Source organism: Salvia hispanica, chromosome 2 (assembly GCF_023119035.1).
Source record: "Salvia hispanica cultivar TCC Black 2014 chromosome 2, UniMelb_Shisp_WGS_1.0, whole genome shotgun sequence".
NCBI lineage: Eukaryota > Viridiplantae > Streptophyta > Magnoliopsida > Lamiales > Lamiaceae > Salvia > Salvia hispanica.
In genome coordinates this window covers 20,992,366-21,007,237 of record NC_062966.1, presented here as the reverse complement: position 1 = coordinate 21,007,237, position 14,872 = coordinate 20,992,366, and the positions used below count along the sequence as shown (strand labels likewise).

Genomic DNA, 14,872 nt, shown 5'->3' with positions numbered 1-14,872 from the left:
AGTTAGAAAGACTAACTAAAATTTGAGAATCATCAACTATACCCATAGATATGCTTGCACTTAGTAGAGTCGTTGACTGGTTGGTCAAATTCAAATGATAATTTTGTATTAGTTTCTACAAAATCAAATTTCATGTAGCATTTGGTTTGGACATTTTAAAATAAATTTCAAAAACTTCCTCCAAGCCGATTTAATTGTATATTTTAATTTATTTTTGCACAATTTAAATTTTTGATACTAACATAATGCTCTAATGGAAATTATGGAATGGAAAATTAAGTTTGTGTATTTTGATGAAGTATTATTTGGGAAGAGAAAATTTAGCTAACTGATTTTCTCTTATATTGCTACAAAAAATCATTTCTGAATTATGATATTGAATTAATTAATATCCGTGATTTTGAATAATAAATTATCATTGAATAATAAAATTAGTTAACTTCTATGCTTGCAAGACATCGCCTTCATGTATATCTGCCATCTCCTGAGTCCTTGGCAAATTTAATAAAGCATAAAGAAAATAGGAGGAAAGCCCCACAATATTTGAATATACTTGTATACTCAAAAATATAATAAACTATTTGTAGCCCACCAACAATATTTAGAGATTGAATAGTATTACTATTTGCACTTTAATTGCTACCTCCATGTCACCTTTTTTTTTCTTGATCAATAGAACAACAGCAATTAATTAATTGATAAAATTTTGGTATATGCTTTTACTCATCTTTATGATTATTTTTATCACTTACGTTATCTTAGTAGATTGAATAAATTAGAAAGCTACTAGCCATTGAAATACAGTCTTTTGCTCGACCTTTTTGAGGATATTTATTGAACTTATCTTTTCCACGCAAAAAAGGCAAGCAGTAACGGTAGGTGCGAAATTATAATATAGAAAAGCAAACTAATATACGTATACTTTGGCTTTTATACCTTTTTTATGCAATCTTTTTGACTGAGATCGACAAAAAATTTAATCTTGCAAGGGTAGGTGGTGAGAAAACGCCAAACATTTCATTATCTTCATATGGTGAAATAATTATTTTATCTCTTACTTACATGTGCTTGCATTTTGTGGGTGCCTTGCCTATAATATAGAGATAGAGAGAGAGAGGGAGCAAGAGAGAGATGGGTTCTTATGGGATGCTTGCAAAGAGGGCTTTGCTTACTGAAACCCCTGTTATGGTTGAGGTATTGGATTTTTATCTATAAAAAATGGATTCCCTTTAAATTTCTTAATTGATTTTATAGGCATGTTTATGGTACTCTATAATTTGTAGCTGTTTTCTTGAATTTTTGATGAATGAGTAGCTTTAATTGTGAAAAAGGTGGTTTCTTTACTTGAGATTGCGTAAAAAACTAATGTTTTCATACTTTCAGATGCAGAAGCTGATCCGAGGTGTGAAAGGTTGCGTTTCTCTAGCTCAGGTTTCTTTACTTTTCCCAATGTTAAATTAAATTTTGCAACTTTTTTGTGAGATTCTATTTTTCAACATGTTTTCTGAGTTATCGAGGTTGACAAATTGAGATGTGTGAAGTGTTTAATGATTTTGTTTTGTTGAACTATGAAGTTTGTGCTGTCTAATTCTTGGGAAAGTGCATTTTCTTGAACTTGACATTTCTGTAATTGATGAAAGCTATTTTAAAGTGAGTTTAGGTTGTTCTTTTTGGAACATTGTTTGAGCTGAGATTTGTTTAATCAATGGTGTTGATTGGGATTAGTTTATGGTTTCTAAAGGTTCTTGATCGTATTGGCAGACAAAAGCTCCTGCATCTTGAGATTTGTATTCTTGAATATGGCCTTTCTATATAACTACTGCATCTAACTATAGTTTATTGTGATTAATTCACTTGGCTTGTAGCAATTTTATGTTAAATTATGATGAAATCTGAAAAGGAGGTCTATGGTGCTGGCATTGAGATCTTTTTATCGACATAAACTGGATCCGATTTAGATGCCCTTGCTTTATGCTGGTTTGCCTTTCCAATATTGTTATTGATTTATCTTAGCACTTTGTTTGGAAGCTTAAAGTAAGCACTTGTCTTCTAGTTAGTGAACTTTAATGTGTGCATCTTTGTAGTATATTTTAGCAATCTTATCAATTTAAAATGGTGGTATTTGCAGGGGGTAGTGTACTGGCTACCACCGAAGGAGGCACTAGAGAAAGTGCAAGAACTAGTATGGGAGCCTTCAGTTAGTCGCTATGGTGCCGATGAAGGCCTCCCTGAGCTCAGAGAGGCCTTAATGGATAAGGTCATATTTGTTGGTTACATAAAAAAATTCTTCTTTCTCCTAGTGCTTGTTTTTTGCAATGCATCCCTATTCATGATTGAGGATATTCATAATATGCCTAAGCACATTTATGTCATTGTTCATTGTTTGTGTGCTTGATCCTTCTTACACAACAACCTGGTTAAATCTATCACTTTGATTCTAAAGCTAATTATTTGTTGCAGCTATCCAATGAGAACAAGTTGAAGAAATCCTCAGTGATGGTGACTGCCGGGGCAAATCAGGTGAGTGGTTCCCTCATGATATATTCTTTGTCGAACAGTATAGAAACGAGTTTTGGCATGTCAGAGGCTTATAACTATAGTGTAACTGGAATGTACATGGCACATGAACAAGCTTCTTAGCCATTTCTTTTCTGTAATGGTATTTTTTTGTGGATCTCCTTAGGGGTAGAAAAAGTTAACCAGATCGATTTTGACCTCATTTAGATGATGTGTTTTCTTGGAGATTTCTTATTAGCTCATCTGTCGGGATTTAAAATTCTCTCTGTGAGTCTTGATTTGCATACATATAGATTTTCCGCTCTGCAGAACTCGTGTTACATTGCTGATTTGAAGTTTGTTTCCAATACTTTTGTGTCATATGTAACAACACAGCATTCAGACATATTTTGCCGTAGCTAGTTTACTTCCATCATCATATTCATGTTGCATAATCTTACTATCATCGCCAAAATTTTGCAGGCTTTTGTCAATATTGTTCTTACACTATGTGATGCGCAAGATAGTGTTGTCATGTTCGCCCCATACTACTTCAATTCATACATGTCGTTCCAGATGACTGGAGTGACTGACATTCTGGTGGGCCCTGGTGATCCCAATACGCTTTATCCAGATGCAGGTCAGTCGAATCTATCGATAAAAATACTCGTCTTATTCACGATTTTGCTTGTATGATACAATTACACATGGTTTGCACTCTCATGTATGCTAGCTAGCTAACCGGTAGCAAGACTTCCGAGTCTGAATAAATGTAAGAAGCCACATTTGAATTTTATCACTACCTTCTTATTTTCCCCAAATCATAAGATTGGTGTCTATTTGATTCATCCATTCTCCATATTTGCTTCTTGTTGTTCAGTCTGTTTATACATTATCTGCCTCTGATGAGATATTGTCCATAATGGATGCGACTGCTGCGCGTCTTGATTGTGTTGTATGCTGTTCGATTTCTGTTACGTTGCTTTCATAAGTACTGAAATGCAGTCTGTTTCCAGACTGGTTGGAGACTACACTGCAGCAAAGAAAACCGACTCCAAAGCTTGTAACTGTTGTAAATCCTGGTAATCCGTCGGGAACCTACATCCCTGCACCACTTCTCCAGGTTCGTCTCTTCTTGACTCGTTTTCTATTCCATCTCTTACCTAGCCACTGCAAAATTTCCATAAACATTTCTTGCAACAATGTTTGCCTTGACACTATATTTCTCTGCATTTGCTATTTGATCAGAGGATTTCAGATATTTGCAAAAAAGCTGGATGCTGGCTTGTGGTTGACAACACTTATGAGTAAGTAAAATTTTCTCATTGAACTTACAATATTGATACCATTCGATTGATTGCTACTTTATCAGAATAATCGCAAGTTTCTTGATGCTTAGTTCGAAACAACTTTCCAACTCCCTTGTTTGTGCGGTCGAATCTTGCCTGGTTTTTTGCAGTGTTTCCATTCCAAACATGGGAAATTCAACACAATTGATACTTTCATTGCTTTGTAGGTACTTCATGTACGATGGTCGAAAGCATGTGTGCATTGAGGATGATCACATCGTCAACATATTTTCCTTCTCCAAAGCCTATGGAATGATGGGATGGAGAGTTGGATACGTAAGCTCAATTTCATGTGGCAAAAATCTATCAAATTTATCATCTTTCGAGTAGTCAGAACTTTCGATTAACCTTTCCTGATATGAAACAATCAACCGTGGCCTTGCAGATCGCTTACCCTTCGGAAGTCAAAGGCTTAGCCGAGCAACTCCTCAAGGTCCAAGACAACATTCCCATCTGTGCTTCCATAATATCCCAACAGCTGGCGCTTCACTCACTGAAGTTGGGGCCGAAATGGGTGACAGATCAAGTTCAGAAGCTCGTTGCAAACAGGGAGGTTCTTATAGACGCGCTGTCCCCGTTGGGGAAAGATTCTGTTAAAGGAGGAGAAGGCGCGATCTACTTGTGGGCAAAGCTCCCGGACAAGTACCAGGACGACTTTGCGGTCATTAGTTGGCTGGCAAAGAAGCATGGGGTGGCGCTGATACCCGGTAGCTCCAGCGGGTGCCCGGGATACGTGAGGATCTCGTTCGGGGGGCTGGTTGAGGAGCAATGCGAGGAGGCGTCGAAGAGGCTCAAGAAAGGGCTGCAACAGCTGGTAGATGAAGGCATGGTGCCATGATTTTCACTTGAATTCTTGTGGCAATTTAGCCATCAATTGTGACAGAAACAAATAATTTGTGAATTCTGAGGAAAAACTGCAGATGGAAAAGAATAAAATGTTATAAATGCCCAAATTTCCATATTTCACTTTTTCTTTGCATATGATTGATAATTGATGCCGAGCAAAATGTTGCTCGATTATTGAATTTATTATTATTATTATTATTATTATTATTGGGAAGCCGAACCCAAGTCAATGGTAGCAGCCAATTGGATAATTAAGAAATTAAACAAACTAATAGTGGTAGTAACCAATAATATGGTACAAAAACTAGTCACACTTTTGTAAGTAAACTAGCCAATTGTGGATGGAAGTAAATATTTAAGCAAGATCATATATCAATCTTAAGTTGAGTAAAATATTTTAGCTCTATTATTGGAATATTGTGTATTTTTAAACATTCAAAATTGGCCCATTGAAATGGACATATCTGATTATCACATATGTTTATTTAACTTGGGAAAATGGACCACAAAATAAATATATATAGTTGAGTTCTAGTGTTTGTCTTCAAAGTCAGCCGAATCGGTGACAAATTATTCGAATTTAATTATGCTGATTAGTCAGAATGTTATATTCAATTATGTGTAGTTATTACCGAAAAAAAAAATAATAATAAGGTATATTGGCGTCTAATATCACAAACTTTCAAAAAGTTAGGTTTATTCCCACAAGCTTTAAAATTGATAAATAATATCACAAATTATACCCCCAGTTTGTTTTTTCCCATGAATGAAAAAATTCATGCTATTTTAATAGATTGAAGGACAATTTTGGAGGGTGTGCTTAAAGAAAAACTATCTTCAAAGATTGAAAAATTTGAAGCTCTCAAAATTGTTGTCGAGAAACTACGAAAACAAATCCGTATCATAATATTATTTGTGAGAACTTTTTCATTCGTGGGAAAAAACAAACTGGGGGTATAGTTCGTGATATTATTTGCCAATTTTAAAGTTCGTGGGAAAAACCTAACTTTTTGAAAGTTTCGTGATATTAGATGTCGATATCCCAAATAATAAAAAAACAGTGTCAAGTGTTAATTTTGGTGCTCGCCTATCGGCGTGATTATTAGTTTACTTGTCCAATCTAATGTTTGAATTGCCATATAAATATTCTGCGTGGTCCATTCATAGGCAAGGGCTCATTGTAATAGCGAAGGCTCATTGTAATAGCGAAAGGGTGTATTATTATCAACAGAAATTCAGTGATAGCAATAAAATGTAAATCTTAATTTAACTGAAATTACTAATATAGCCTTATACACTATAAAAAGTCAGAGGATAGTTTTGGAATTTCACACTATAATGTGGTAGTATATAGCATATCAAACATATGTTATTAAAGACTATTATATAATGGGATATTGGCATCTAATATCACGGAACTTTCAAAAAGTTGGGTTTTTCCCACGAACTTTAAAATTGGCAAATAATATCATGAACTTTACCCCGAGTTTATTTTTCCCACGAATGAAAAAATTCATGTTATTTTAATAGATTAAAGAATAATTTTTGGAGGGTGTGCTTCAAGAAAAACCATCTTCAAATATTGAAAAACTTGAAACTTTCAAATTTGTTATCGAGAAATTACGAAAAAAATCCGTATCATAATACTATTTGTGGGAATTTTTTCGTTCGTGGGAAAAAACAAACACGGTGTAAAGTTCGTGATATTATTTGTCAATTTTAAAGTTTGTGGAAAAAATTCAACTTTTTGAAAGTTTCGTGATATTAGATGTCAATATCCTTTATATAATATACCATCAACTCAAAAACCATAAATAGAATTAAAAAACCAAGAAAAGCATTGTTGCAAAATGATTATGCTCTTATCTAAATAAAATATAAACTCCCATTCAAACACACTTATAATATACTCCTTCTGTCCCCGACTAAGAATCACACTTTGACCGGACACGGATTTTAAGAAAATGTAAAGAAAAGTTAGTTGAAAAAGTTAGTGGAATGTGGGATCTATTTTTTTATATTAGTTTTATAATAAAATGTGAGTGAATTGAGTTAGTGGAATGTGAGACCTACTTACTATTTATGGTAAAAATGAAGTGTGACTCTTAATTAGGAATAGACCAAAATGGAAAAGTGTGACTCTTAATCGGGACGGATGGAGTAATAATTTTGTAAGCTTCGATTTGACGTTGAGGATAATAGATAGGCTAATATTTTGATCAACTGTGGTCCAATTTTTCATATTTATATGGACCAGTGTGATTCATGCATGACGATGATATCAAAAGATACTACTCCTAAATTAGCTATATTCAAAATCGTAGTAATTTCAAACTTTTAAGATCATTGGCTAGTTAATGGAAATACATCTGGCCTAAAAAAAGACAGCATATAGTAATGAACTTAAATCAAGTATACTCATCTTCACTAAAATATGAATAATATTAACAATCAAAACCTTATGATTTAATTTTTTTGTTATAAATACCACACACCTACTTGGCAATGTAAAGAAACAACAACTAAAAATCACACATACAAGAGATTAGTGACAAGAAATATGGATTCTTATGAAGAACCTAAGATCCCCATCTTCGAATTCACCGAAGCGAGCTTGACTCCTGGGTCGAGCTCGTGGAAGTCGACGTCAAATTCAGTGCGACGTGCCTTGGAAACCTACGGGTGTTTGGTCGTGTCGAATGAAAAGACACGACCTGATCAACAACACCTGCACGAGTCCTTGTTTAGTGCGTTGGATGAGGCGTTTTCTCTTCCCGATGAGACGAAAAGGAAGTACACTTCTGAACTTGCAGGCTTTGGATATGATGGTAGGTATCCAAAGATACCTTATTTAGAGTATTTTGGAATTGAAGATGAAGGAAATTTTCAAAGGGTCAAAAACTTCACCAGCCTCATGTGGCCTCATGGGAATGATAAATTCTGGTAGTTACCTGTTATCTCTCTCTCTTGGCAAATGTTAATCATTACATTAGTGTTAAAACTGTATCAAGAGTGAACTGCAAAAATAATCTTGAACTTTGCGGTCCTTGAATTTAAAAAAATATTATTTACTGTCTCTATGCTTTATAATTTGCATGCCTTTTTCTTACTCCCTTTTGCACTTTTTTCATTTTCTTTTTCAAATTGAAATGCCCCTTGGTAGGCAATTATATTCTAGTTGTTTTTACATGTATTTGAATGGTTTTGATAATTAGGAAAATATGGAATTTTGTGATTTAATATTCTATTTTTTAATTTACGGGAATACTCATAATTTAATCAAATTTTATGAATTAAAATTCATTATTCTTGAGCATTTAAAGTAACTAGATTATCTTTCTTTATTTTTCATGAATTTTTAAAACTTTTTTTGGTTTCTATTTTTCTTGAAGCAAAACTATATGCTCACACGGTAAAATATTGCTGCAACTGAACAAGACGATCATGAAAATGGTGAGCAGCAGCTACGGCTTAGAAAAACACAGCGATTCGTCATTTTACATGATCCGACTCATTAAATACAACTCGCCTAACTCAACCGAGTCTAGCACAGGGCTTGGACCTCACAAAGACTAGAATTTCCTTAACGTGCTTTGCTCCAACGAAATCGAGGGTTTGCAGGTCCAAAATCGCCAGGGAGAGTGGATGGATTTTGAGCCATCGCCTTCCAAATTTATCGTCTTAGTAGGCGAATCACTCATGGTAAATTCTAAATTCATCATTTTTTTTCCAAATTTTTTTACTATTTAAATTTGTGATTAAAAATATATATGTTTGATTATCAGGCATGGAGCAATGGGAGGTTACATAGTCCGACACATAGGGTTATTACAAGGGGATTTAAGGATAGGTATTCTTTTGGAGTGTTTGGGTTCGTTCATGGCCTGGTGGAAGTGCCACAAGAGTTGGTTGATGATCAAAATCCTTTGAGGTTTAAACCTTTCAACAGCATAGATTTCCTTCAATACTGCAAGGATGGTGGGCCCACCATTGACCACGCCATCCACTCATATTGTGGGATTTGAATAGTATTTGTTTGTATTGTTTCTTTTTATGTTCATATGGCTTGTATGTTGGTGATATTAGGATTTGGCGTTTTATTCTTTGTACGAAGTCATTGTGTACGATATAGATAAAATTATACTGTAATTGTTGTCGTTATTGTTATTGTTATTGTTATAGATCCGAACAATCCGGTTGCTGGGAATATGGATAATTCCCAATCTATTCTGTTTATTACAGGCTCAATTGAAAGTCCATTCGGTCTCTTGAGGATTCACATCACAGAGTAGAACAGAAGTATATACTCCTTTAAGTTTTCAACGCCATATGAAGGAAACAAGAAGTGTTAGTTGGAGGACACGAAGGTATTTCCACACCTCTTCTCGTCGACATCTCTGAAGACCCGTTGATCGATAATTAGCAATGGTCCGAGTTTTCTGGGAGAAGTTCATATCCAAATACAAATGTACTATAACTTGAGCTTTCAAGCAAGATTACAAACATCTTCCCAAGTGATGCATACAAATTTACAATATACATTGAAACCTCTATATTTACACAATGGTGGTCGATGTTGTGCATTATTTCACCAATTGATAGACCATGGCATGTCTGTAGTCACAGAACATCACCAAAACTATACAAACAATAAATTTATGAAAGGCAAGAAAAGGTCGACTCTCTTTCTCTCTCTACGGAGAAGATAACAATGGTTCATCTCCGGCACCGGAATCCGCCTTCCATCCCCAATCCATCTCACGCAGCTTCAACAGCAAATACAACACAATCCCACATACAAACCCCAATGCAGCACTCGACCCTGTCATCGACACACCAGCACACACCAACATCACAAACGACTCTTCCTTGGAGTTCATATCCCTCGACGCCATAGCTAGCTCGATCCCAGCAAACAGCAGCAGCACACCAAGAATCCCAACGGGGAACGTGTTCAGGATCCGAACGAAGGAGTTCCCTAGAAGCAGCGCGATCACAAGCTTGCCCAATCCAAGAAACACCACGGATAGGCCACTCCTCCCGCCGAACCTGTACTGCCCGGCTAACCCCCCAGCCCCGTGGCAGACAGGCATTGCCCCGAACCAGCAGCCTACCAAGTTCATCACACCCACACTGATAGAGACCTTGGTGGCGGACAGCTCTGTGCCCGGAAACAGATCGCCAGAGAGCTTACAAACTGCAACGACGGAGTTGAGCACTGAGAGGGGGATCTGAGGCACTGCACCTCGGATAAACCCGACTTTGAAATCGTCCCACGTGAGGCTCAGCACATGGAACTTAGACGGACCGAGTGTCAAGTCTTGAAAGATTGAAGGATCACGGATGAAACAGAGTACTACTCCAAGCAAAAAAAGGATCAACGCTGATGGGATTGCTGACAGAATCCGGAGCCTTCTTTGAACCCTTCTTCGATTGATCGGGACTTCGTCGACTGCACTTGCATTGCCACTGCCGTCGCCGGTTGTGAGAGTTAGGAAGAGCAGGCCAACTAGGGCAAGAACTAGTCCGTCTAGGCCGAGCCAGGGGCGTGGATCCGAGGTCGAGGTTGAGGTTGTTTTGCTGAAATTTTGATTGTAGCGAATGTAATTGATTGCTGAAAATGCAAATTGAAGTCCCTGGTAGAGATGGTGTTTCAGATAAGCTTTCATTAATACAAAACTCACTGAGACATTTTGTCGAACAACTCGACGGCATATAGATAAGGAATATACGGATTTCTGATTCATGCTCCAAGGAAACTACTTGTATAATCAAACTAGTTCTGACAAAACGAGAGAGATAACGAATTCGAACTAAAATTTCCTGATTAAAACGGGAGAGAAGATGAATTCGAAGCAGGAAATAAAAAGAAACAAATTTGGGGGGAAATGTTACCTGAGAGAGCTGGACTCCGCGAACGACGGGGAGGGGGAGGTAGCGGTAGAGGACTGACATGAGGCCGGTGACGCCAAGGAAGAGCAGGACGGAGGCGGTGCAGATTCCGGCGGCGGCGATCTGCTCCACCGTCAAATGAGCCGACTCAGTGACGGCGACGGCGGCGATGGATTTCATAGGCTGGACCGGCATCGGGGTGCCGAAGAGGACGCCGGTGGCGATGTTGTAGAAGGCGGTGAAGATGAGGGTGGTGGAGAGGTCGAGATTGACAACGAGCGTCAGCGCGAGGACGATGGGGATGTAGGTTCCGAGGTCGCCAACGGCGCCGCTGAGCTCGGAGAGGAGGGAGGTCTTGAGGCTGAGGGCGGTCGTGACGCGTCGGCGCATCCCGTCTAGGTGGCGGTTGAGGTGCGCGGTGGCGGAGACGGCCTCCGGCGACTCGTCGGCCATTTTTGGTTACTGTGTGTGTTAAGTTAACTGAATAGTACTAATAGATTAACAGGTGTTGAAGTTTGTGAAAATTCTATGCCCCGCGTCCAAAAACAAATAGAGCACAATTATTGTTTTTGGCCGTCTACAAAATATAGAGCATATTAATTTATGCAAAGTGTTCAACAAATAATAATCTTATACATCATTCCACTAATAATACTTCTTACTTATTTTTTTCCCTTCTCTCTTACTTTTTCAATTTTACATTAAAACATGTGTCATATACAAATTGCTTTATTTTTTATGGACGGAGGGAGTATTTTTTATATGATTATTTCATTTTCTTTAATTGGCTGGAATATCTCGAGGATAAAATTTTTGTAGAATCTTTTACGGAGTACTTTATTTAAAATATTCCAATTTAAAAGTATATACATGTAATTAAAGGATTATGTTAAGATGACAACCCTTTTAAAGTGATAACGTGCTGCCAATCTCAAGTTGCCATGTGGCACGTTATTCAGCAATATTAGAGGCATAAATTGCATGATAGTAATATGTAGATTGTTGAGTATTGCTGTATAGGCATAGAATGTTTCAGTTACAGTATATATATAAACATATTGCTTTTTTATACCTTTATTTTGCATTATAGCCTATACAACAATACTCAACACTCTACACAGCAATCCACGTAGTACTATCAAGCAATTTGTAAAAATTCATCTAAAAAACCGCTTACTATGATATTGCTGGATAAGACCATAATATTGTTGTATAGCGTGTCACGTGGCAGCACGAGGTTAGTGGTACGTTTATGGTGGCACCCTAATGGTCCCCGTTAATTAAATATCAATACTTACTTTCTTTATCTCGTACAAGCATGTTCAAACTTTTTTTGCATAAATTTTAGTAGTGTATATTAATTTAATACTTATAATAGATGTGTGGGAGAAGAGATTTACATAATTTTGTGCCTAAAAATGTTACATTTAGTCCTAAAAATGTGTGACTATAATAAAATAATTGGAATTGTTACTATCATGATTAATTAATTCACGACAATGACCCGTAGTGAATACCACTACTAAAATTGAAAGGCTCTCCAGCTGTTTGAGGGGGTGTATATAGTGACAGAAAGTTGGCTCTTCAAGCTTTAGATATTTTTAATAGTTTCTACATTTCATAGGAAATACATTGTGCTGTTTGAAATTTGTATGCATATGAAAATGTGAGTATTTTCTTATCAGAAAATTACGACTTAGCCTTCTTCTAATTGGATTGTGTCGATCGCAGAAGCTTGAACAAGTGTGTGGTTGTTGCTTGATAAAGAAATTGAAAATTAAGTGCAGGAACTTGAATTGAACATGTTAGTACTCCTAATATGCAGATACTATTTTTTTTTTGTTTGTTTGATAAATATAGACAATCTTTTATTTACAAAGGCCCAAACTATCAGGTTGAAATAAGTGTGTAGTGAGCCCAATTTCTCGAGTCCTAATAAATATTGATTGGACCATGATCCGACACAATAAGGCTTATATCAAATGTATTGATTTCGTGTATGTTGGTGTCATATTCAAAATTGAGAGTTCAGCTTAGATATGATACAATCAGAACTTTAGAAAATAGATCTACTGAAAATCAAATGCGTCACAATACTCATATACAAAGCAAGAACGCTCTACATATTACTATTAGTTTATTATTCATTTATAAAAAAAACATTTGATTACATCTATAGAACAATGGATGAAAAAGCATAAAAGTGAGAGAGAATTCACGACATGGATTTCCTCCTATTGGGAGTCCTACCTCGTACCTTAGTCTTAACCAGGTAGGGCCCGATCCCATTAATCTCAGTCCCTTGCTCCATCTCCGCAATCCTATTACCCTTAAACCCCGAAATCCCGAGCTTCTTCCAGCTGAGAAACGACCCCCTCTTCTTCTCCGACAGCTTCTCGATCTGCCTCTCCATAGCCATACACTGGCTCTGCAGCCTCAGCACCTCCTCCTTTAGCTTCTTTATCTCCATCTGCTGCACCCCTGTCTCCCTCTTCGACAGGCACCTCCCCGGCAGCTCAGCCGGGCTTCTCTGCCCGCTCAGCGTCCCGCTCCAGTCCAGGTGCTTGTTCGCCAGCCGAGACTGCTCCCACAGCAGCACCTGGATCACAGCCCGGACCGGCAGCCTGTCGTTCTGGGCCGCGTGTAGGCACGCCTCCTGCGTTAGTTTGTTGCAGTCGATCAGGCTCCAGATTGTCTTCCTTTCCTTCTTCGATAGCCCTGGATGTGCCTGTATATCACACCAACCCAACAATATACATTGCTACTTAAATGAAAGTCTTATGTGCTACTTTGTTGATCATTAAACAATTTTAAGTTGAAAATCCCTTTTATCATGGTATCAGAGTAGATTACCAACTATGTGCTGAAATTTTAACCGACACAATAATGCTATCTGTCTAGAAACAAAAAAATAATTACTAACTCAGCATTACATCTTTCTTAAAATTTGGGCCATATCCCACATGCTAAATTGATATTTCACCATTTTTTTTGTCTGTTTTCAGAAATGTGTGGCTTAGTTTTGTCATGCATGTATTTTACGTGCCAACTTCTTTTGCAGAAAGAATCTTTCTAATGTGCCTTAATTATCGATATAAATAAGAACTAATTAGTAGTACTATAACTCTATATAAGTTTATGAGTTGTTTCTAACTATTATCAATTGATTTGAAATCCGAATCCTAGAATTAACATGATATGATTATAGACTAAAATTTTAACCATTCGAAAAATGTATCTGACTCGAAACAAAAAATATTGACTAATTCAATATTATATGAGTGATTAAAATTTGGTCCATATGCCACATGCAATTCTATCACATGATAGAAATATCTTAACTGATTAAACTAAAATAGACCCAAACAAATTAATTAATTAAGATCCAACGGCTCTTAATTTTACGAAATCGAAATATAATAAAAGTGAAATAAGACAGTACCTTAAGATAAGTATCAATAGCGCGGTAGAGCCCATCATCTATGGGCCGGGCGTGCCTCGGAAGAGCGCCGGCAAGGGCGACGAACTCTGGCAACGCCAAACACGAGTCGAGGGCGGCCTCCGCGAGGTAGGAGTCAACGAGCCTCGCCACCTTCCCCACAGCCGGCCCGCCTCTAGCGGCCTCCTCGGTGCTCACAAAATTCCCCACGAGGCGGAGCACGAGGTCGACGTCGAGCAACGTGGAGCTCGTGTGGCTGAAGGACGGTATCATGAGCTCTTTCAGCGAGGCCTGGTCGAGCTGCCGCGAGACGCGCTTCTCCAGCTCGAAAAGGCAGGCGGGCTCCACCCGGACGATGTTAGCGGCGCGTAGAATCCTCAGCAGGAAGTCCGTGGGGATGGAATCTTTCTCGGGGGGAAGGATTCCCACTAGAGATTCGATGATGAATCTTTTCTTGGTCCATGAGAGGGTCACGCTCTCGGGTGGGTTCCCCGAGGGGGCGGCTGGCCTGTCTGACGACTCGTCTGCTGCCAGCTCGGGGAGCCAAATCGAGGCGTAGCGAGTGATGATTGAGCCGATGAGGTCAGGACTTATTTTATTGCCCTTGATTTCTGAGAGAGTTTTGATGAAATCATCCATTTCGAGAATATTGGTGTTTTTATTTCTCTTGTGTGTGAGTGGAAATATATATAGTACTTATAAAAACTGTGAAAACAAGCCAAATTTTGTAGGAAAATTCTAGCACTACTAATATAAATATACTATAGTATTTCACTTGCCAATTTTGTCTTGATCAATATTGAAAATGAAAGCTTGGAAGAAAATTCCCTTCACGAGGCTCAACATTTGG

General features: G+C 37.6%; 4 protein-coding genes across 4 annotated transcripts; 2 read left to right on the top strand and 2 right to left on the bottom strand.

The window, feature by feature from the left end:
• Nucleotides 1-1,051: 1,051 nt before the first annotated feature.
• Nucleotides 1,052-4,811, top strand: LOC125203830 (aromatic aminotransferase ISS1). The gene is made up of 9 exons (XM_048102307.1): nt 1,052-1,194; nt 1,384-1,431; nt 2,129-2,257; nt 2,461-2,520; nt 2,980-3,136; nt 3,513-3,619; nt 3,745-3,803; nt 4,013-4,121; nt 4,231-4,811. Exons 1-9 carry the CDS (start codon nt 1,132-1,134, stop codon nt 4,681-4,683), a joined length of 1,185 nt encoding a protein of 394 aa, XP_047958264.1. The 5' UTR covers nt 1,052-1,131; the 3' UTR covers nt 4,684-4,811.
• Nucleotides 4,812-7,220: 2,409 nt separating this feature from the next.
• On the top strand, nt 7,221-8,840 carry LOC125206001 (deoxypodophyllotoxin synthase-like). The gene is made up of 4 exons (XM_048105249.1): nt 7,221-7,634; nt 8,084-8,144; nt 8,245-8,393; nt 8,477-8,840. The coding sequence occupies exons 1-3, from the start codon at nt 7,252-7,254 to the stop codon at nt 8,374-8,376; spliced, it is 576 nt and encodes a 191-aa protein (XP_047961206.1). The 5' UTR covers nt 7,221-7,251; the 3' UTR covers nt 8,377-8,393; nt 8,477-8,840.
• Nucleotides 8,841-9,144: 304 nt separating this feature from the next.
• Nucleotides 9,145-11,090, bottom strand: LOC125206000 (molybdate transporter 2). The gene is made up of 2 exons (XM_048105248.1): nt 10,587-11,090; nt 9,145-10,327 (listed from the first exon to the last, which is right to left on the bottom strand). Exons 1-2 carry the CDS (start codon nt 11,034-11,036, stop codon nt 9,386-9,388), a joined length of 1,392 nt encoding a protein of 463 aa, XP_047961205.1. The 5' UTR covers nt 11,037-11,090; the 3' UTR covers nt 9,145-9,385.
• Nucleotides 11,091-12,656: 1,566 nt separating this feature from the next.
• Nucleotides 12,657-14,868, bottom strand: LOC125206459 (root phototropism protein 3-like). Its single transcript, XM_048105710.1, has 3 exons — nt 14,802-14,868; nt 14,026-14,717; nt 12,657-13,311 (listed from the first exon to the last, which is right to left on the bottom strand). Exons 1-3 carry the CDS (start codon nt 14,866-14,868, stop codon nt 12,799-12,801), a joined length of 1,272 nt encoding a protein of 423 aa, XP_047961667.1. The 3' UTR covers nt 12,657-12,798.
• Between the last annotated feature and the right edge of the window lie 4 nt (nt 14,869-14,872).